The 23,214-nt window shown below is 44.8% G+C and overlaps 1 protein-coding gene across 2 annotated transcripts in view; it reads left to right on the top strand.

Moving 5' to 3' along the window:
* PLEKHA8 (pleckstrin homology domain containing A8) overlaps positions 1-23,214 on the top strand; it is a 168,940-nt gene that overhangs the window by 56,579 nt on the left and 89,147 nt on the right. For both annotated transcript variants that reach the window (XM_033930736.1, XM_033930735.1), the window contains 2 exons: positions 3,762-3,886; positions 16,416-16,574. In XM_033930736.1, the coding sequence (XP_033786627.1) occupies positions 3,762-3,886; positions 16,416-16,574 (284 nt within the window). The remainder of the gene's footprint in view (positions 1-3,761; positions 3,887-16,415; positions 16,575-23,214) is intronic.

Below are 23,214 nucleotides of genomic sequence, written 5' to 3'. Positions count from 1 at the left end.
TACATTAACGGGTGGTAGAGTAGATGTCTTGTCTGTCGGGATTTTTTTTTCTTTATCTCTCTCTCCTTGCACGCTGCCTATCTGTCTGTCATTTATTCTGTCTGTGTCTCTCCCTATGTCCTTAGTGCCCTTAGTGCCTCCTTCCCATGTCCTTTGTGCCCCCAGTACCTCCTTCCTGTGTCCATAATGCCCCCAGTTCCTCCTTCCAATGTCCTTAGTGCCCCCAGTGCCTGCGTACTGTGTCCTTAGTGCCCCAGTGCCAGTGTACTGTGTCCTTAATACCCCCAGGGCCTCCTTCCTATGTCCTTAATGCCCCCAGTGCCTCCTTCCCGTGTCCTTAGTGCCCCCAGTGCCTCTGTCCTGCTTAGTGCCCTCAGTGCCCCTTTCTATGTCCTTAGTGCCCCTAGTGCCTCCTTCCTATGTCCCCATCATTATCTTCCAGACTTTGTCTCACCCCCACCCCCGATGCCTGCCTGGCTGCCTGCCTCCTATCCCCCTGAGTAGCATGTTTCCATTGAACCCCCCCCCCCCCTGATGGCAGCCTGCCTGCCTGCCTCCCATCCCCCTGAGCAGCATGTTTTTAACCCCCCCCCCCCCGCGCCGACCCTACCCGGCACACCAGAAACCCCCGTTGACTCTCCCAGCCAACCCTCTTGCCGCTAGACGGCCGACAAACCTCGCAGCTCCAGCAGTGTCCCAGGCACAGTAAACACGCTGCTTCGCGGTCTTCTACTGGCCTAATTTCCTCTGCCGCGTCTCTGATGATGTCATCTTGCAAAAAAACTTTGAGTAAGATGGTGGACACAATGGCTTTGGGAGATCCTTGATAAAGCAAATTGTTGCGAAACATGTCGGATCATGTAACCCAGCAGCATGATAAGCTAAGTATATAACTTATTTGAACATTTTTAAATAGAATAATATCAAGGAAACTTCTAAAAAGAGCACGGTGGATAAAAAAGTTAAAAAGTTTAAAAAAAGTTTACTTAAATAATTGCAAAAAAAGAATATGAGCCAATGAGGAATGAAAACACCGGTATTCCCACTGATATTGAACACTACTAAGGGTGGAGGAAGTGTACCTGAGGCCACATTTTGTTACATTTGAAATATATGAGAGTATGTTTAACAATTTGTAATTCTACGGATATTTTGGAGGTTGGGGAAAATATTGGAGAGTTGACACATAAAATATAAGCACATTAATTTAATTTAAATCCAATTGATGTTGATAACTGCTTGTTAAGAAGCCAATTAGCACTAATTGGCTCATTCAATTAAGCTGTGTGTATGAATTGGACACATGTCCAAATTTCTGCTTACAGCTCAAAGAGCCATATATAAAATTTATAGGATAATGTGTAAATGAAAGTGGGGGTGGGGAGGGCATTCATGTCAATAGAGCTGCCACTTGGACATGTAAGTTACCCATGCCCTTGCCCCATATATACCAGAAGCCGACAGACTATACGCAGGAAACGAAGATGGAAAACTGACAGGGTTGATGGTCAGTCTAGTAGAGGTATGCAGGCAGATTGATAAGCTTAAAAATGATAAATCACCGGGACCAGACAGCAAACATCCGAGGTTAATCAAGGAACTGAAAGGGGTTATAGATGAACTGCTTCAACTAATAGCCAATCTGTCAATCAAATCAGGAAGAATTCTGGAAGACTGGAAAGTGGCGAATGTTACGCTGATCTTCAAGAAAGGTTTGAGGGGAGACCTGGGAAACTACAGACCTATGAGTCTGACCTCAGTACCAGGAAAGATGGTAGAGGCGCTGATAAAGGACTGCATCATTGATCACCTTGACGGACACAGTCTAATGAGAATCAGCCAGCATGGCTTTAGCAAAGGAAGATCTTGCTTGACGAGCTTACTGCACTTCTTTGAAGGAGTAAACAGGCAGATAGACAAGGGTGACCTGGTCGACATTGTATATCTGGATTTCCAAAATGCATTCAACAAGGTCCCGCATGAATGACTGCTTTAAAAAATTGCAAGCCATGGAATCGAGGGTGAAATTCTCACGTGGATTAAAAACTGGTTAGCGGATAAGAAACAGAGAGTGGGGGTAAATGGACAATACTCAGACTGGAGAAGCATCACAAGTGGAGTACCTGCCGCAAGGGTTGGTGCTCGGGCCCGTGTTCTTCAACATATTTATAAACGACCTGGAAATTGGTACGACGAGCGAGGTGATTAAATTTGCGGACGATATAAAGTTGTTGAGAGTAGTAAAGACACAGAAAGATTGCGAAGACCTGCAATGTGACATAAACATGCTCGAGGAATGGGCCAGGACATGGCAAATGAGGTTTAACGTGGATAAGTGCAAGGTGATGTATGTTGGTAACAAAAATCTTATACACATATACAGGATGTCTGGTGCAGTACTCAGAGAGACCCCCTCAGGAAAGAGACTTGGGAGTACTGATAGACAAGTCAATGAAGCCCTCAACGCAATGAGTGGCAGCGGCAGCGAAAAGGGCAAACAGAATGCTAGTAATGATTAAGAAGGAGATCACAAACAGATCGGAGAAGGTTATCATGCCGCTGTACTGGGCCATGTTACGCCCCCACCTGGAATACTGCATCCAGCACTGGTTGCCAAACATGAAGAAGGACATTGTACTACTCGAAAGGGTCCAGAGAAGAGCGACTAAAATGGTTAAAGGGTTGGAGGAGTTGCTGTACAGTGAGAGATTAGAAAAACTGGGCCTCTTTTCCCTTGAAAAGAGGAGATTGAGAGGGGACATGATCGAAACATTCAAGATAATGAAGGGAATAGACTTAGTAGATAAAGACGGGTTGTTCATCCTCTCCAAGGTTGAGAGAACGAGAGGGTACTCTCTAAAGCTAAAAGGGGATTTCGTAGAAACATAAGGAAGTTCTTCTTCACCCAGAGAGTGGTAGAAATCTGGAACGCTCTTCCGGAAAACACCCTCCAGGGATTCAAGACAAAGTTAGACAAGTTCCTGCTGAACCGGAACATATGCAGGTAAGGCTGGACTCAATCAAGGCACTGGTCTTTGACCTAAGGGCCACCGCGTGAGCGGACTGCTGGGCATGATGGACCACTGGTCTGACCCAGCAGAGACAATTCTTATGTTCTTATTTATGAGACTGCTGTTGTGCCTATGCTGGGTTATACTAGTATTCCATAATAGAATCTGGACACCAAAATGCCATTCTAGAATAAGCTTTCTTCATGTGGCATTCAGATGCCTAATGGGTGCCCAATTGCAGAATTGCCCTGCAAGTAACTTGTCCAAGATCTATCTTAAAACCTTCTTTTGTAAATTTATTCTGTTGAGGGTATAATTGTAGCTCTAGATTTTACTATTGAAGTGTAACTTCCATTACTATGAGTTTGAAACTCCTGGTATTTTGTTTAACTAATTATTCTTTTGAAATCTGTGCAGAACTTTTAAAGGTAGTTGCAGAATATAAGCTTGAAATAACATAACATATAACATGCCTACTCTTAGTATCTTCCACTTACAGTGGTCGTGAGGGGTATGTAAAGAGCTCTGGGTGGGGGAAGGGTACTGCACTTCTTTTTGAGTCTGTGAACACGCAAGCTCAAAAGGGAGTAGGGTGCTCAAATCAACCCTTACTGCAGATGCCATATTGTCCAGTGATTTGCCTTGCTTTTGCTTTAAAGTGGTCTGAGCTTGTGGGTGGAGCAGATGAATTGCCTTCCTTCAACACTAAATTTGTCCCTTTTGTCTTTTTGTTTGTTTTTCTGTATAAAGAGTTTCATGAAAACACACTGGCCTTGAAAAAGAAAATGTCTGAACTAAGACTGTACTGTGACCTTCTCATCCAGCAAGTGGAAAAAACAAAAGAAGTTTCACTCACCATTGTGCCTAATACTGAGGTACTGTCCAGTGTTTTGTTCAGTTAACACAGGAAGGTAAATACCTGAGCAGTCTGAAAATCTAGTGAGAAAACAGTAAGACCAAAATATCTACGGGCCAGTATTCAAAAGGACACAGAAGAGATGTTCAGAAAGTGTCTCTGAACTTCCTAACATGGCAGTATCTGGATAATGTCGGCATGAAGCCAGGGTGGACCCAGAATTTATCAGGATAGCAGAGAGCTTAGTACAGCAAAAAGGACCAAATAATATTGCTATCTCAATAAGTTACCACACTGACTGCATTATCTGGATATTCATCACCAGCTACTACTATCTGCAGGTAGAACTGAATATCTAGATATTTTTTTTTACTGATGGGGCTAGCATTAAAAAAAAATGTTGACCTGAATGTCGACCTGCTAGTCTGTCTGCTGCTAGCATCGTAGCTGCTGGCAGGAGTATCAGTACTTAGGCAAAACTTTTTGTACTAAAGTGACCTAAAGCTAACAGTGGTATATGCACCCTTCTATATTTTATCCCCCTTCCTTTTTTTTTTTAAACAAAGCCCTGAAGCCTTTTAAATCCCTAAGGACTTCGGGATAGTTACCGCAGTGCCAACCACTAGCGTAGCTTTGTGAAAGGGGAGGGATTAGTCTCTTAACAAAATGCTCAAGCATAAATACACTCGTAAAAACATAACACAAAATTACTACATGCAAACAACAAACATACAGCCAGTGATAGCATCAACAACAGAACAACCAACCGCAATAAAACTTATAATTTCCATGAAAACACAACTTTAAAGACAGCCCTCAAGCAAAAAGATATGAAACCCTGTTATTGCCCAATTTGGTCTAAGACGATCCATTGTGGCTGTTTCTTCGTGACCAGTTCATCGCGGCCATTTCAGTGTGCTGAACTGGCCATGATGAATCGTCCCATTCCAAGTCTGGGTCAGCATTTGGGGAGGGCACAATGCCCCCCCTACCCTCCAAAATTAAACCCTCCCCTTTTCCCTATACACGATCTGGCACCTCTCCCTGGACTTGGAGACCACGAGCAGGTCTATGTTGGCTGGAATTTCTTGGCTGGACATGGTGGGGTTGGAATGGCAGCAAAAAGTTATTTAGCAAGTTGTAGCAAGACCAGAGAAAGAGAGGAAGAAGCAATAGAGCACAGAGCAGGAACTGTACGTAACCCACTGCTGCCAGGTTTATACTTCAAAAAACTGGTCAGCTTCGGGATCAGAATGGGATGATTCAGCATGAACCTTTCCAGCGTGGTGGTGATGAAACATCCCGCAATGAACCCCAATGAATCATCCCTTTCCGTGTCCAATTATGGTAGAAGTAAATGGACCTTTAAGACTCCATAACTCATCCAGCCAACACAGGGGACCAGATAACCAGGTGAAATTGGAAAACGGAAAACAAGAAACAGGAAAGGCCTGAAAACTGAAACCTGAACCCTTGATAATCTCCAGGATTTTACTGAAGGAAAAACCAGCAGCCTATGATCACAAAACCTTTGTAACTTTTTTCATTACATATTCAGGCCTAATCTGATGAAATGCCTTATAACTTAAAGTTAACAATTTTAATCATAATGGCAGCCACTGAAGCCACTATACTCTAGCAGAAGCTGAAGGTCAGCATTTTGAATGTGCTATGAGTACTTCATATTTTCACTCTATAACCCCATGTGTAATGCATTACAGTAGACAGAGCAAAAAACAAGATAACAAACCCCATGAAGCATCGGCAAACAATGAAGGAGTTGGGATGGAACTGTACACATCAACTAGAGATAAAACGATTTGAATTTTAATTAAAATATTTGTTAAAAAGTCAATAAAAGGATCTTTATCAAATATTGAATTCAATCTGTGTTGCAAACCCGACACTGTCCGTGTTTCAGCATTGAAGCCTGCCTTAGGGGTCCAAGAAACATCCATTAGATGGCAGTCATATATTGTCAATGATTGTCCGTTCAATAATTCAGGCACAACACCAGAACAGTAAAATTTCTCCAGGGAAAAACATCAGTAACAACTCTGTATCATAGCTATTTGATATTTGATAAAGACTCTTTTATTGACTTTTTAATAAATATTTTAATTAATATTCAATCATTTTATATTTTGTTGATGTGTACAGTTACATCCCCACGCCTTCATTGTGTGCATTACAGTAGCTCAAATGGAACAAAATAAAGGCACGCACAATGACTGCAAAATCTTTCTGAGTAAAAAACAAATCCAGTAATGATTCTTTACTTCTTAAGACAGCTGTTTTTTCAAAAGTAAGTAGCGTACACAGCCACAATGCAGGTTAGATAGATACTTATGATTATTTGTGGTAGCCCAGCAATTGCCAAAAGGCATTGTACTGTGATATACAAGCCTGCCCTGGAATTGCCCATTGATAAGACTATTCTTGAAGTTAAGCTATGTAGTTAGAGTTTAACCAACTTTGGGCTAGATTCACTAAGCAAACTGATTGTGTACCAATTGGTTTGTGACCTCTTTGCGACCCGATTTTACTCCGGCCCGATTCACTTACCTCTCTGCTGACCATTCTCCGATCCGTGCATGCAAATGAGGGGAACGGCATGCAAAGTAGGCAGGGACGTGATTCACTAACCAAAACTCTGCAACACCGACTGGGCTGGCCGATCACAAACAAGCGAATGCTGAGGACCAGTCGCTCAAGCCCTTTCCAACTGCCCTGCTTTCTGCCGCCCTGCTCTCTGCCCTGCTTCTCTGCTATAAGCCCTGATCTCCTGCCTGCTCCGAATGAATCTCCTGCTCTCTCCTGCTCGCCCCGAATCTCCTGCTCTTTCTGAATCTCCTGCTCTCTCCTACCGCCCCAACTCATCCTGAATCTTCCTGCCTGCCACCCCAACTCGCTCCGAATCTTCCTGCCTGCCGCCCCTAACTCGCCCCGAATCTCTCCTGCCCTTCCTGCAGTGCAAGCCTGTGGTTTTAACCCGTGGGTTAAAACCATGGGCTAGCAAAAAAGTTTTTAAACCAGTTTAAAAAAAAAAAGTAAAAAAAAAAGGACACTGCTCATAAGCAAGTGCAGACCATCTACAGATGGTCTGGGCACGTGTCGGGATCGCTAGAGAGCGATCCCGACAGTCGGATGGGGGTGTGATTCCGATCGCCCTCATTTGTGAATCAGCCCCCCAGATCGGATCCTTGCCCTTTGTAAATGTAGCCCTTTATTTCAAACGCACTCTCTTATCAAACTTTCAAGAAGTCATTCAAAACTTCTCTTTGACAAATTTCTCTGTCTCCACTTCTGCCCAGATAAACTCGATTAATCTTAACATGCTGATGTAATTTTGAAAGTTTTTTAAGTATTATCACTATCTGTTTACAGTCTCTTCTTCTGTTAACCGCTCTGAACTATTTGTGGTATTGCGGTATACTCGTATAAAAATAAAGTTATTATTATTATTTGATTGAAAGCTTCTTTTTTGTTCCTATCAATCATGAATACTAACCTCTCCTAGATGTGCAGTCAGTTGATTTTACTGAACTTCTTAGGTGACGTTTGTAAAATGTCCACTTGGTCTTGTGCCTCAATATTATGACAACTAGTGTGGAGGCAGTGATGCTATCCAGTTAGTCATGTTTATTGCAGACTTGCTCAGCATAGGAGCCAACTCTGGGGGTGCTCTGGGTGCTTCAGCACCCCCAGTATTGAATAAATTCCTTGACTGTATGCAGGGGAAAGTCATTTCCATCGAGTTTAGCAACCCCAATCATTTTGGAAAATTGACTCCTACTTCGCTCAGGTGTGGCATTTGTCAGCCCACCAGATGCCCACTTTGCATAGCATGTTTTCCATGCACACAGAGGGGAAATATGTAAAAAAAATGTGCCTTGCATCATATTCTTGTTTAATTCAAAGGAAAGTTTCACCTCAGCCTCCTACAATTTCCCAGTGGAGAGCATTGATGTTGCAACAAATGTTGCTGGAACGCAGAGACATTGTTGATCTGACTTCTAAAGCGGGACGGTTGTTCCGCCAATGTTGGCAGTCCTTTAGTTTTACTTTTACTTCTTATGTTTAGCGTCAAATTTGGGATACCTAGTGTTGTTCCATTATTTCTTACTTTTTGTTTTTATTACCATTGCTTCTGTACTCAGATTTGGTTGCCGCTGCTGCTGCCCGGGTTGGGTGGGTGGTTGGGGGGAGGGGGGATTGGAGTTGGTCTATGATTGTAAATCTGATTCTTGTTATATTGTATATTGCTATTTGTTGTGCTTTGCCTTTAATAAAAATGATTTAAACATAATTCAAAGGAAAGTAAATGGGGTCCTTAGCAGGCTTTTATGTAAGCTGTGTTTGCCACTTATTGCAGGTATTGTGGGCTAAAAATTAGCTCAATATCTGAAGAACACGTGGTATTTCCCACACTAACCACTTTAACATGGAAAATAGTGCACAGTATGCCATAGGTTAATGCAGAGGTAGATAAAGTGAAGTAGTTATCATATGAAGAGGTGTGGCTAACTGCACATGCTATGAGTACTCCCAGCCATTAACACAGAGGTTTTGCAGTTAAGGCATGTTAATTTTGGTATTTACTGATGGGAACTGCAAAATCTTAATGCACTTTAGTAAATAGAGGCCTAATTTGAGTAAAGAGAACAAAAGCTTCAACACTGAAAGGAGATAATAATTTTGTCCCTGTGGTGATGATTTAGAGATTGTGCACGTAAGTGATTTTTTGGGGGGTGGGAAGTTGTACACTTTATTTGTAACTGGCTGAAGTTTGTAACATCTCTTCTACAAAAAGGAAAGAGTTTATTATTTGAAGCTCGGTTATGTAGAGATGGTGTGTTTGGAGCAGAGAATGACACGGGGACAAATTTTTCCCCTTAGGAACTCAATCTTCCCGTCCCACCCCCGCGAGTTTTGTCGCTGTCCCTGTCCCATTTCTGAAATCTCTGCCTTAATCGCAGAAGCCTCAAACACTTATGATTTTAAAGTGTTTGAGGCTTGTGCAGATGAGGACAGAGCTTGCAAAAAATAGGGCAGGGGTGGGGAAAGAACTCACGTGGATGGGATGGGATGGGAAAATGAGTTCCTGCGGGGACGGATGAGAAATTTATTGATCAAGATAAGAGGTTTTGCACCATTGAGTAAAATTTGGAGAAAATAAGATTCTCGGTTAAATTTGTCAAATTTTCAATTTGTTTTGAAAAGCTGTCCAGACCCCTCGGACATGTCCTTAAAAGGATGTATGTCTGGGGAAATCCGGATGTCTGGTAAGCCTAGTCAAGGAAGAAGGAGAGCCAAGAGTCAAAGTTGGTGAAGAAGGAAGAGTGAGATGTATCGGGGAGGTTAGAAACATAGAAAGATGACGGCAGAAAAGGGCCACAGCCCATCAAGTCTGCCCACTCTATTGACCCACCCCATTAAGTCTGAATGCTAATGACCTAGTTCCTTAACTCGACCCTCGTAGGGATCCCACGTGGATGTCCCATTTATTCTTAAAGTCGAGCACGCTGGTGGCCTTGATCACCTGCACCGGAAGTCTGTTCCAGTGATCTACCACCCTTTCTGTGAAGAAATACTTCCTGGTGTCACCACTAAATTTCCCTCCTCTGAGTTTGAGCGGGTGCCCCCTTGTGACCGAGGGTCCCTTGGGAAAGAATATATCGTTTTCCACCTCGACACGACCCGTGACGTACTTAAATGTCTCAATCATGTCACCCCTTTCCCTGCGCTCCTCTAGGGTATAGAGCTGCAGTTTGCCTAGTCTTTCTTCGTATGAGAGACCCTTGAGCCCCGAGACCATCCTAGTGGCCATCCTCTGGACCGACTCAGCTCGAAGCACATCTTTCCGGTAATGTGGCCTCCAGAATTGCACACAGTATTCCAGATGGGGTCTCACCATGGTTCTGTAGAGTGGCATTATAACTTCAGGTTTACGGCTGACGAAGCTTCTATTGATACATCCCATCATTTGCCTTGCCTTTGATGAGGCCTTCTCTACTTGTTTGGCAGCCTTCATGTCTGCACTGATGATTACCCCCAAGTCACGTTCCTCTGAAGTCCTAGCTAGCGTTTCTCCATTCAAGGAGTATGTTCTGCATGGATTTCCTCTGCCGAGATGCATGACCTTACATTTTTTAGTGTTGAAGCCTAGCTGCCATGTCGAGAACCAGTTTTCTAACGTGATCAGATCTTGTGTCATACTATCCTGGAGGTTGCTTTCACTTACTATGTTACACAGTTTGGCATCGTCGGCGAACAGTGCTACTTTACCCTGAAGCCCCCGGGTCAAGTCCCCTATGAATATGTTGAAAAGGGATGGTCCCAGGACTGAGCCCTGCAGCACTCCACTAGTCACCTCCGATGTCTCAGAGAGGGTGCCGTTGACCACCACCCTCTGAAGTCTTCCACTCAGCCAATCACTGACCCATACAGTCAGTTTCTCACCCAAACCCATCGATTTCATCTTGTTTAATAGTCTACGGTGTGGGACACTGTCGAAAGCTTTACTGAAATCCAAGTACACTATGTCCAGAGACTCTCCCAAGTCTAGCTTTCCTGTCACCCAATCGAAGAAGCTTATAAGATTGGATTGGCATGACCTGCCTCTGGTGAATCCATGTTGACAGGGATCCCTTAGATTCCCTTCATCCATTATCATGTCTAATTTACCTTTAAGTAGAGTTTCCATGAGTTTACACACTATTGATGTGAGACTCACTGGTCTGTAATTCGCAGCCTCTGCTCTGCAACCCTTTTTGTGCAGAGGAACAACGTTAGCTGTTTTCCAGTCCAGGGGGACTCTCCCTGTACTTAGGAAGAGATTGAAGAGCATGGCTAACGGTTCCGCCAGAACATCGCACAGCTCTCTGAGCACTCTTGGGTGCAAATTGTCCGGTCCCATGGCTTTGTTCACCTTGAGTCTTGAAAGTTCTCTGTAAACATCAGCTGGTGTGAACTCAAAATTCAGAAATGGGTCTTCCTTGCTTTCCTTTGCTTCCAGCTGTGGCCCGTGCCCTGGCGCCTCACAGGTAAAGACTGAACAGAAGTAATCGTTCAGTAGTTTGGCTTTTTCAGAATCTGTTTCCACATAATTCCCGTCTGGCGTTCTAAGGCGTACTATCCCGTCTGCGTTCTTTTTCCTGTCGCTAATGTACCTGAAGAAGGATTTGTCCCCTTTTTTAATGTTCTTCGCTAGAGTTTCTTCCATTCGAAGTTTGGCCTCCCTGACTGCTGTTTTGACCGCTGCAGACTTTGTCCTGTATTCAATGTTTGCTTCTTTTTCCCCCGTGCGTTTGTACAAGAGAAACGCTCTTTTCTTATCCTTGACGAGGTACGAGACCTCATCAGTGAACCATTGGGGTTTCTTTTTTCTTTGTTGTTTAATTACTGATTTTATGTAGCGGATAGTTGCCTCATGAAGGGTCAATTTCAAGGTTGACCACATAACCTCCACATTATCCGTTACTTCTTGAACCTGAAGCGTCTGATGGACGAAGTCTCCCATGCGTGTGAAGTCAGTGCCCCGGAAATTGAGTACCCTTGTTTTTGTTTGTGATCTAGGGAAGCCTTTCCTAAGGTTGAACCATACCATATTATGGTCACTGGTGGCTAGCGGTTCTCCCACCGAGATCTCTGAGACGCTTTCCCCGTTCGTAAGTACCAGGTCCAGGATGGCCTGGGACCTAGTGGGCTCTAATACCAATTGTTTGAGCCGTACTCCCTTCATGGACGTTAATATCCTCCTGCTATCATAAGTAGTCGCTGAGAGTGTGTTCCAATCTACATAAGGCATGTTAAAGTCTCCCAACAGAACAACGTCTCCCTGTAAGGTGATATTCTCAATGTCTTCAATTAATTCAATGTCCTTGTGCTCCGATTGTCTTGGAGGTCTGTACACCACACCAAGCTACAGGCATTTTTCTCCGCCTCTGGCCAGGTTTACCCAGATGGATTCCCCAGTATACTTGATATCCGTGATTCTGGTTGTCTTGATGTTTTCTTTGATGTAAAGTGCTACCCCTCCTCCTAACTTACCCTCTCTGTCTTGGCGAAGCAGGTTGTATCCTGGTATAGTTATATCCCACCCATGAGAGTCTGTGAACCATGTTTCTGAAATTGCTACTACGTCTAGGTCTGCATTAACTACCGTATTTTCGCGGATATAACGCGCGCGTTATACGCGTTTTTACCTACCGCGCATACCCCTCGCGCGTTTTATGCCTGAGCGCGGTATACAAAAGTTTTTAAACATAGTTCCCACCCCGCCCGACGCCCGATTCACCCCCCCAGCAGGACCGCTCGCACCCCCACCCCGAACGACCGCTCGCACGCGCTCCCACCCGCACCCGCATCCACGATCGGAGCAAGAGGGAGCCCAAGCCCTCTTGCCCGGCCGACTCCCCGACGTCCGATACATCCCCCCCCGGCAGGACCACTCGCACCCCCACCCCGAAGGACCGCCGACTTCCCGACAATATCGGGCCAGGAGGGAGCCCAAACCCTCCTGGCCACGGCGACCCCCTAACCCCACCCCGCACTACATTACGGGCAGGAGGGATCCCAGGCCCTCCTGCCCTCGACGCAAACCCCCCTCCCCCCCCAACGACCGCCCCCCCCAAGAACCTCCGACCGCCCCCCCAGCCGACCCGCGACCCCCCTGGCCGACCCCCACGACCCCCCCTTCCCCGTACCTTTGGTAGTTGGCCGGACAGACGGGAGCCAAACCCGCCTGTCCGGCAGGCAGCCAACGAAGGAATGAGGCCGGATTGGCCCATCCGTCCTAAAGCTCCGCCTACTGGTGGGGCCTAAGGCGCGTGGGCCAATCAGAATAGGCCCTGGAGCCTTAGGTCCCACCTGGGGGCGCGGCCTGAGGCACATGGGCCCAACCCGACCATGTGCCTCAGGCCACGCCCCCAGGTGGGACCTAAGGCTCCAGGGCCTATTCTGATTGGCCCACGCGCCTTAGGCCCCACCAGTAGGCGGAGCTTTAGGACGGATGGGCCAATCCGGCCTCATTCCTTCGTTGGCTGCCTGCCGGACAGGCGGGTTTGGCTCCCGTCTGTCCGGCCAACTACCAAAGGTACGGGGAAGGGGGGTGGGGGGGTCGGCCAGGGGGGTCGCGGGTCGGCTGGGGGGGCGGTCGGAGGTTCTTGGGGGGGGCGGTCATTGGGGGGGGAGGGGGTTTGCGTCGAGGGCAGGAGGGCCTGGGATCCCTCCTGCCCGTAATGTAGTGCGGGGTGGGGTTAGGGGGTCGCCGTGGCCAGGAGGGTTTGGGCTCCCTTCTGGCCCAACTACACAAAGGTACGGGGAAGGCGGGTGGGGGTGTCGTGGGGGTCGGCCAGGGGGGGCGCGGGTCGGCTGGGGGACGGGCGGAGGTTCTTGGGGGGGGGGGCGGTCGTTGGGGGTAGGGGGTTTGCGTCGAGGGCAGGAGGGCCTGGGATCCCTCCTGCCCGTAATGTAGTGCGGGGTGGGGTTAGGGGGTCGCCGTGGCCAGGAGGGTTTGGGCTCCCTCCTGGCCCGATATTGTTGGGGAGTCGGCGGTCCTTCGGGGTGGGGGTGCGAGTGGTCCTGCCGGGGGGGGGATGTATCGGACGTCGGGGGGGGGCATCAGGCTTTCAGGATGGGGACAGACCTTCAAGGGGGGACAGACCTTCAAGGGGGGACAGGACTTCAAGGGGGGACAGTGCACGGAAAGTCAGGGGGGGTGAAAGGAGAGTCGGGACAGCGCACGGAAAGTCAGGGCAGTGCACGGAAGTCAGGGGGGGTGAATGGAGAGTCGGGACAGCGCACGGAAAGTCAGGGCGGGCGAAAGGAGCGTCGGGCATCATGCGCGGTATACCCGTGAGCGCGGTATACAAAAGTTTTTGTACATATCATCGTGATTTCTGCGCGCTATACCCGTGTGCGCGTTTTACACGGGTGCGCGTTATATCCGCGAAAATACGGTATTTCTGTTTCCAGTTCTAGAAATTTATTCCCTAGGCTGTGTGCGTTAACATACATAGCTCTCCACTCTTTTTGTTTACTAAGCTCATGCAGAGAGCCACCCATTTGAGTTAAAGTGTCTCCTAGCAATTCTTTTGCAGTAAGGGTACTTACCTTAGACTTAGAAGCAGAGTTTTGGTTCGCCACATCAGGATTGTTACTTACTGCTCTGGTGTAAAAGTGGGTACCCACCCCCGACTTACCTAGTTTAAAGCCTTTCGAAGTAGGTGGGCTAGTCGGTGTCCGAAGACGTTCTTACCTCTGTTGGTCAAGTGGAGTCCGTCTGGTCCCTGTAGTCCCTGTAGTGTCTCTCCGTGATTCAGGAATCCGAAGTTCATCTCCCGGCACCATCGTTGTAGCCACTCATTCGTCTTCAGGATACGTTCGTCCCTGTCCCTTCCTCTGCCCCTAACAGGAAAAATTGAAGAGAATACTACCTTGGTTGGTAGGTGACTGCTACTCGGAGAAGTAGGGGAGTGAACAGATGGATGGCATGGACTTAAAAAAAGAGAGCATTGAGATTGTGATGAGAGAAAGGGTTGAAATCTGCAAGAGAGTGAGAGTAGCAGCTCAACGCCACCTCCTTGACCAGCCATGCGAGGCGTGTGGTAGAAAAGGTAGCCTCCATGACACAGGTCATCAGTTGAAGTAGTCTTATCAGAACAGATCCAGGTCTCAGTACAAGCAGGTGGAGAGATCGAGATATGAAGATGTCATGGATGTAGGCAAGCTTGTTGGGAACGGAATGGGCATTCCATAGGGCGCAAGAAAAGGGCAGGGAGGGGGGGAGGAGAGGAATAAAAGTAAGGTTGGTGGTATTGCGGGTTGGCTCATAGGAGTAAGGTGGACCGTAAGAGTAGGGAGTAGGGAGATGGTTGGGAAGACCAGGATTGGGGTTGATGTCCCCAGCAGAGAGCAAGAGGAGGAGGAAGGTACGGGTGAGGGTAGGAGAAGTGAGGAGGCAGAAGCTGCTGCGACGTGAGTGAGGTACAGGGAGAGAGGGGGGGATAGAACTAAAGCAGTGTCTCGCAAACTTTCCGGCCAGTGACACACTAAATCCAGTGGCCCGGCGGAAGGCACCCGGAAGTGCGCAGATGTGAACATGATGACGTCAAGTGCATGCGTGATGTCATTGCGGCAATGGCCACACGTGTGCAGAGGCCCATCTGGACACGACCCGCTGGTGGAAGGAACAGGAGGTGCAGGGAGAGAAGGAGGGACGCCGGCCAGGACGAGAGTCATCTGCGCCGGCTGACTTCCTACAGGACATGCCTCTCGCCGCAAGAGGCACATCCTGTAGGCAGGTAGCTGGCATGGACGACTTTCCTCCTTGCCAGTTTGTCGCGGCACACCAGAAATCTCAGGAGGCACACTGGTGTGCCATGGCACACAGTTTGCAATACACTGAACTAGAGGGAGAAAGTGTTGGATCTATAGAGTGGAGAAAAGGGCAGAGGATGAGAGGAAGGGAGAGGCAATGGGTTTAAAGAGTGAGTGGTGTGGTTTTAAGGAGATCAGGGGAGAGGGGAAAGATTGGGGATGGTTGATATCAGCAGGAGGGGGAGCAAGAGTCATACCAGTGGAAGGGGAACCGGGAAGAATCTTGGTTGTGTATCAGTCTAGAGAGCACAGAGACATGCAAAGGTAGTTTGCCAGTGTTGTAAAGAGGTAGTGAGGATGAGATAAGGGATAAACATTTTCTGAAAAGGATAGATCTTGACCTGCAATCCCTGTTTAAATCACCTTGTCATCTGATTCAATGAAGTGGGAATGGAAGAGGGGAAGCCATTCAGTTTAGTTAGGCAAAGCAAGGGGATATTCAGTTCAAGCCAGCTGGGGTTCCTTCCAGGAGAGAATACTTTTAAAACAAGACATTGAGTCTGTTTTGTCCTTAATAACGACGATAATTGCCTCCTTCCTCGGCATACCTGGCCCTGTCTGACCTGTGGGGCCGTATCCAGGATGTTTGGAATAGTTTGAAACATTTAGAGCAGTGCTTCGCAAACTTTTTTGAGCCGTGGCACACTAAACCTAGTGTCCCCAGCTCGAGACACCCCCGGAAGTGCGCTAGCATCATGCGTATGCGTGACATCAGTGCACCGATGTCAGCGCATGTGCAAAGGCCCTTCAAACGGGCCTTGTGCCGAGAGGAGAGAAGGACCAGCAGAGAGAAGAGATGCCAGCCTTGGGAGATTGCTTACAGGACGTGCCTCTCTTCGCGAGAGGCAAGTCTGCTAGATAGTCAGCTGATGCCTGCATCTCGTCTGCCCCAGTGTACCGTGCCACACCTGAAATCTCAGGAGGCACACAGTTTGTGATACACTGATTTAGAACTTTTCTCTTGGTTTTCATTGTTTGCATTGTGCACTGGTACAGCTGTATTTCAGCTTGTCAGTTAGACTTGTGTGAATGCTAGATTTTACAGGGATTTTCCATACCTTTCCAGATGTCCTTTCCTTTGAACTAAGATTGAGAGTCAATAAAAGTCTTATTTTAAAAAATAAAGGCAGAGAAAAGGGTGTGTCTAAATCTGGTTAATCTTGCAGGAGACGACTGATATGAGCATGGTTCTGAAGTCAACTTGCAGCACTTTCTTGAAGACACTGGAAGAATGCATGCAGGTGGCAAACTTGGCTTTCACATCAGAGGCCTTACAGAGCGGTGCTCCACCCAGGCCTCTTCTCCAGCTGATACAGCCCAACAAGGTATAATGAAATGCAGATATCCTAATTAGATTGTAAAAGGATGTTAGAAAGTGAGCTTAACATATATGGGGCGCTTTTCCAGCTTCCATGAGAAGTTTTATAGATGGCTTTCATTATTTTGCTTCTGAAAACATTGTAATCTTTGAGCTGAACCTTATTCTATTTCATATGAGGATTAAATCCGGCATGTTTGATTGTGCAATATATAAAAATATTTTGGTCAATTTGAGCTTCAGAGTGAATGAGATGGATGGAAATAAAGTTTAAACAATTTTGGTTCTTTGAGGAGTCTAGAACAATTGTCTTTACTTTTTCTCACTGTTTTGCCTGTTTAGTTGCTTTGCTATTTTTATTTTGTTTGCATTTTTTTGTTGTGCTCTTTTTGTCTTATAGTTTCTTTTCTTTTTTGCAACCTATTGTATGTCAGAAAGAAATTTGTACACAAGCAGTTGAGAATGTCCTTCTGGGGGTCAAAATGCATTTTTAGAATGTAACATAGCTGGATTAAATGGAGGGAGAAACTGGTAAAAAGACATATAAGATTCAAAACTGGGTCTGATTGGACTGAGCTTGCCAGAGAAATAAGACACCCCCCCAAAAAAAACCAAAAAAAACCCCAAAAACAAACAAACAAAAAAAACCACTTTAGCTTCTGTAGCATAGAAACTGATATTGCTGCTTTCAAATAGCCTCTTCTCCACTCTCTCACTCATGGACACAGAGAGAGCCAAAATACGTACGTACACAAATACATATAAGAACATAAGAATTGCCGCTGCTGGGTCATACCAGTGGTCCATCGTGCCCAGCAGTCCGCTCGCACGGTGGCCCTTAGGTCAAAGACCAGTGCCCTGCGTACGTTCTGGTTCAGCAGGAACTTTTCTAACTTTGTCTTGAATCCCTGGAGGGTGTTTTCCCCTATAACAGCCTCCAGAAGAGCGTTCCAGTTTTCTACCACTCTCTTGGTGAAGAAGAACTTCCTTACGTTCGTACGGAATCTATCCCCTTTTAACTTTACAGAGTGCCCTCTCGTTCTGTCCACCTTGGAGAGGGTGAACAACCTGTCATTATCTTGAATGTTTCGATCAAATATCTAAACAAATGAAACATGCGCATAAATATATAGGAATACCCAGTGGCGTAGTAAGGAGGGGGTGGGGGTGGAACCTGTCCTCCCCCCCATTACCATATGCATGCCTCTTCCCTTCCCCCATCCCTCTTTAGCATTCCTGGCATGAGCAGCAACCCCAACCTGCTGTTCGCACCAGTGTTGGCTCTTCCACTGACATCACTTGCTGGACCCGTGCCTAGGAAGTGACGTCGGAGGAAGAGCCAACGCTGGGGTGAGCAGCAGGATGAGGTTGCTGCTTGCGCTGGGAACGTTAAAGAGGAATGGGGGAAGGGTGGCATGCGCTCGACAGGAGGGGGCGGGGAAGGAGCGGATGCAGTGCGGGGGGGGGGGGGAGTGCCTCACTCTCGCTACGTCACTGGAAACACTCCTCATTCCTCTTCACAGCCCTCGTGTACACAGGCTGAAAGACATTTCTTGTCCTACCTGTGTAGAAGTAGGAAGTGATGTCAGAGGAGGCGGGATGGGCCAGAGTTATAGCTTCAGAGTAGGCTATAGGCAGCTTATATGCAATGCTACCACTGCTGGGGATCAACAGAAGACCACCTTTAAAGTAGACTGGTGGAAGGGGCAGATGCTGAATCCCAGGTGGGGGGAGGGAGTGACCTGCAGACCCATGAGCAGAACTGGAGAGGGCCACTGGTGAAAGCTATTGCTGAGGTGGTGAGCTCCAGCAATCATGAGAAGAGTTAGTGTTGCTGCTCATGGGGTGGGGGAGGTGCTGGTTAGAGAGGGAGGAATGGAAAAGAGAGAGAGAATGGACCTAAGGGGAGGAGGAAGGAAGGAAGAGAAAGGGACAGATGTTGAATCTGAGAGTGGGAAGGAGATTTCCAGTCCTTTAGGAGAGGGAAGGGTGATGGAATTTGGTATTTGCCTTTCTGTGGTTACAGTCAAAGTGGTTTACATAACATATACAAGTACTTACTTTGTACCTGGGGCAATGGAGGATTAAGTGACTCGTCCAGAGTCAGAAGGAGCTGCAGTGGGAAATAAATAAAATAACTTTAACTGTATGATTTAATCACGATTAAAAATTGTAATCAAATTGCAGCCTACTTTTTAGCCGTTCCTCACAGAGGAGTCATTCTATCTCTTTTGGTCACCCTTCTCTGTACATTTCTAATTCCCCTGCATTTTTGGGGGGCGCAGCAGCCTTCTGGTTTTCTAAATAGATATAGAGGTTTGGATGGTCTGTTTCAGGTGTCTCTTGCTGGAGCCATTCCATCTGCATTTTCTTGCAGAAACGGGTCTGAAGCATATTTGTTTCCTGAAGCGCACTCATTCCTTATGCACAGCAGAGAGCTGTTTTTAAGCTCTTTGGTGTGGTTAAACATGCCAAAATACATTTCCATCTGATAATGCACCTAACTCATCACAAGTACATGTATGCTATATATTGTATGTAAAACCACTGGCATGTGTACCTCCCTCATACTCCATGAGTTGTTAAGTGTGGTTTAATTAAAAAAAAAAAAAAAAAGAAGAAATCTTTTCTAGAATTAGTTTGCTTTGAGTTAAATATTTTACATGGACAGTGATAGGTCTATGTCTGAGATCTTGTTTCATTCTGGTCAGAGCCGTGTTGATCCTAAGCAGTTTTACTGTAATGAAGGTTTCAGGAAATATGTTTTGTCTGTTTGTCTTGAGTATAACGTAAGCTCCATAAAGCAAAGCCTTATTTGTAGAGTGCCAGGCAGGAATGAAGATTTTCCATGCACTGAAAAAATTTGGCAGCAAAGGATAAGAAAGTATAAAAGGATTTGTTTGTGCTTTTTAATTGCTTATGTATTTGTACATGTTACCTTCTGAATCATTCATCCTACAACATTCACATTTTAAAATAGCCATATCTGTGTATAAGTTAGAAACCAAAGTGATGTTAGATTGCTCTAAGTCTAATAGATGCTGGCATTATAAAATTGAAATTGGAACTCTAGACCATCTTTTATTTTATTGTCCATGTATTCAGGCATTTTGGATATCAATATGGGATCAAGTTAATATGTTGATGGAGAGTCATGTGGTTTTATCCTATGACACAGTGATTTTTGGAATGTGTATGAGGGCCAAATGCCAAATATCTGCAGCAAACAATAAATTATTGTTGATTCTTACGGGAGTGGGAATTCAACAGATAACAACTAATTGGAAAGACTGTTCTAGATTTAATTGTAATTTTTGGTGGAACTCAATTTGTCATATGTATAAGATGGAAAGATTTTTTGCGATACAGAGGGGGTATTTTAAAAGATTTCAAGAGGTGTGGAGGCCATTAATTGAATATTATAACGAGTAAAGTTTATTCTTTTTCCTTAGGGGATAATATATAGAAATGGGATGGGATGGGAGGGATAGGGAGGGAAAAATATTGGAAAGATGTTGTTATGAAAAATAAGGAGATATATGTAATAGGATGAGATATTTATTGTTGTGCATTACTGGGTATAATAAAATGTTTAAAGTGTTTGAGGAAGAAGGATGGGGGAAGGGACAGATTTCATGTCAGATTAATTGTATTATCAAAAAGGGATGTATAATTATATATAAATTTGGAAGGAATATTTTATTGATATGGAAAAGGATGGGAGGTGGGGGGGGGAATAAAAACATGTATAATAATATTGTTTAAGAATGCCAAGTGTGTTATGTAAATTAATTGTAATAATACTGTACACTTGTTGAAAGAAATAAAAAGGAATAAAGATTTAAAAAAAAAGAAAAAAAGAAACCAAAGTGATGTTTTCCCATAAAACTTCTGGATCTAGTTCAAAATGGGAAAACAAATTACCTATTTTTTTTCTTTTACTAAGCTGCTGTAGTGCTTTAACGTGCGGAATAGCGTGCGCTACATTGCCGCACACGCTAGACCTTAACGCCAGCATTGAGCTGGCGTTAGTTCTAGAAGCGTAGCGCGTGGTGATTTCCTGTGTGCGCTAAAAACGCTATCGCACCTTAGTAAAAGGAGCCCTAAGGCTCCCTTTTATCAAGCTGCGATAGAGCATTTTAGCGCAGGCTGGCGAGGTAAATGCTCCGACGCTTATTCAGTTCCTATGGGTGTCAGAGCATTTACTTTGCCGGCCTGCACTAAAACGCTCTACCGTGGCTTGATAAAAGGGGGCCTTATTGATCTTCAGGGGGTAGGCAAATCCGGTCCTCGAGAGCCACAGGCAGGTCTGGTTTTCAGGATGTCCACAATGAATATGTATGAGATGGATTTGCACGCACTGTCTCCTTGAGATGCAAATCTATCTCATCCATATTTATTGTGGATATCCTGAAAACCAGACCTGCCTGTGGCTCTCGAGGACCAGAATTGCCTACCCTGGTCTAGAGCAAAATTATTTTTAGAAGAAGAAGCGCTTACAAGTTGCTCTGTAATTATTTCATTATTGCTTTTTATTTTCCTTCACTTTCACATTCTAATTGTAGCTCCTTTATGGAGGCTTCAAGCTGCTCTTTTAGCTGATGACTCTGTTGTGCTGCAACTTAGAAAATTTATTACTGAATTTTTCAATATAAATTCCACATCACACATCTCTCCTTTAGTTATCTGGAAATCTTTTAAAGCAACCTTACGAGGAGAAATTATATCTATCAACTCCCAAAAGCTCAAATCTGAAAAAGCCATAATGGAATTAGAATCTTAAATGAAATTAGAAGACAAAAAGTATAATGGTCCTCTCCTTTATAATAAACTAGCAGATTACCTGGCGTTATTCCAAAATGTCCCACCCCCTCTCTATAGGGCAGAATTTGGACTTAAATGGCATCGGGAGTGTCAGTATTCATCTCAGTGAGCCCGAAAACTAAAATCTGTTGTTTTCGATAATTTTTATGTCACCCCCCTTCCCACCCCCACTGTATTTTTCCCCAAGTTTGGTTGAAATCTGTCCATGTGTTTATGGATTAGATACTAATATCTGTCATTTTCGATGTTACCCCCTGAACCCCCCACATGTCACCCCCCTTCCCCCCACACACACACTATTTGTCCCCAGATAGTAAGTGATATGTATACCAAATTTGGTTGAAATCTCTCCATGCATTTCAGAGTTATGCTGATTATTTATTTCTGTGAGCCCGAATACTATGAAAACTATGGGGTAGACACTAAAATCTGTTGTTTTTGATACTTTTTACATGTCACACCCCCCCCCCCCCAATGTTTGTTCCCAGCATACATACACACATCCAATTTTATATATATAGATTATGTCAATTCAAATATAAATATAATCAACTTCTGACACAAGTCGGTCAACAAATTTTCATATCTAAGTCTAAATATTATGCAGAAAGTAATAAAGCAAGCAGGATGGTAGCGTCATACTTGAAACGGAAAAAGGAAAAAACTCATACCAGTGATCATGAATGCTTCAAAAGTAAATGTGACATTGTTGCCAGACATACTTAATTTCTATAATGAATATTATACAAAGCTTTACCAATCTGAAGCTTCTAATCAGGATTCCCAACTTTTAGACTTCTTTCAAGACTTGTCTGGCCCCAAATGGTCAAATTCTGATGTACAATTTTTAACTAGTCTCATATCGACTGAAGAAATATTAGATGCTATTAAGCAGCTTCTAATTGGAAAATTTCCGGGTCCTGATGGGATCAATACTGAATTCTACAAAGTCTTTAAAAATGATATTCTGCATCATCTTCATATACTTTATAATTATTTTGAGCCTGATAATATAATTAATAGTTGCTTCACTGAAGCAGTAATTACAGTAATTTCGAAGCCCAATAGAGACCCAGTTTTAATTCAAAATTACAGATAAATTATATCTTTACTGAATGTATATTATAAAATTTAAGCTACATTTTAGCAAATCATTTAAAAAAATTATGAGGCTAATAATTCATCCTAATCAGATTGGTTTCATGCCTGGTTGGCTAATATCTGATAATGCTCTATACCAGTGGTTCCCAAACCTGTCCTGGTGGACCCCCAGCCAGTCAGGTTTTCAAGATACCCCTAATGAATATGCATGAGAGAGATTTGCATACCTGTCACTTCCATTATCTGCAAATCTCTCTCATGCATATTCATTAGGGATATCTTGAAAACCTGACTGGCTGGGGGTCCTCCAGGACAGGTTTGGGAACCACTGCTCTATACTAACCCTAGTTTGAGAATTATAGCAAATAATTTTCTTTCTTCTCCCTTTTTACTACATAGAGGCACCCGACAAGGTTGCCCCCTTTCTCCTTATCTCTTTAATATAGCGTTGGAGCCTTTATTAATAACGATTAGAACTAATTCCCAAATAACCGGTTTCCATTACAAATCTCTTGACATCAAGCTTTCGGCATGCGCGGATGACGTATTTATATATGTTTCTAATCCAGAATCCACTCTTCCACTTGTTTTTCAAACAATTAAGAATTTTTCTCCATTTTCTGGATACAAGGTTAATCAGCAGAAGACCAAAACCTTGCCACTTAATAATTTCTCTGAAGTGGTTAATAATAATAATAATAACTTTATTTTTTCTATACCGC

Source organism: Geotrypetes seraphini, chromosome 2 (genome assembly GCF_902459505.1).
Source record: "Geotrypetes seraphini chromosome 2, aGeoSer1.1, whole genome shotgun sequence".
Lineage (NCBI taxonomy): Eukaryota > Metazoa > Chordata > Amphibia > Gymnophiona > Dermophiidae > Geotrypetes > Geotrypetes seraphini.
This window is presented reverse-complemented; position numbering and strand designations above follow the sequence as displayed.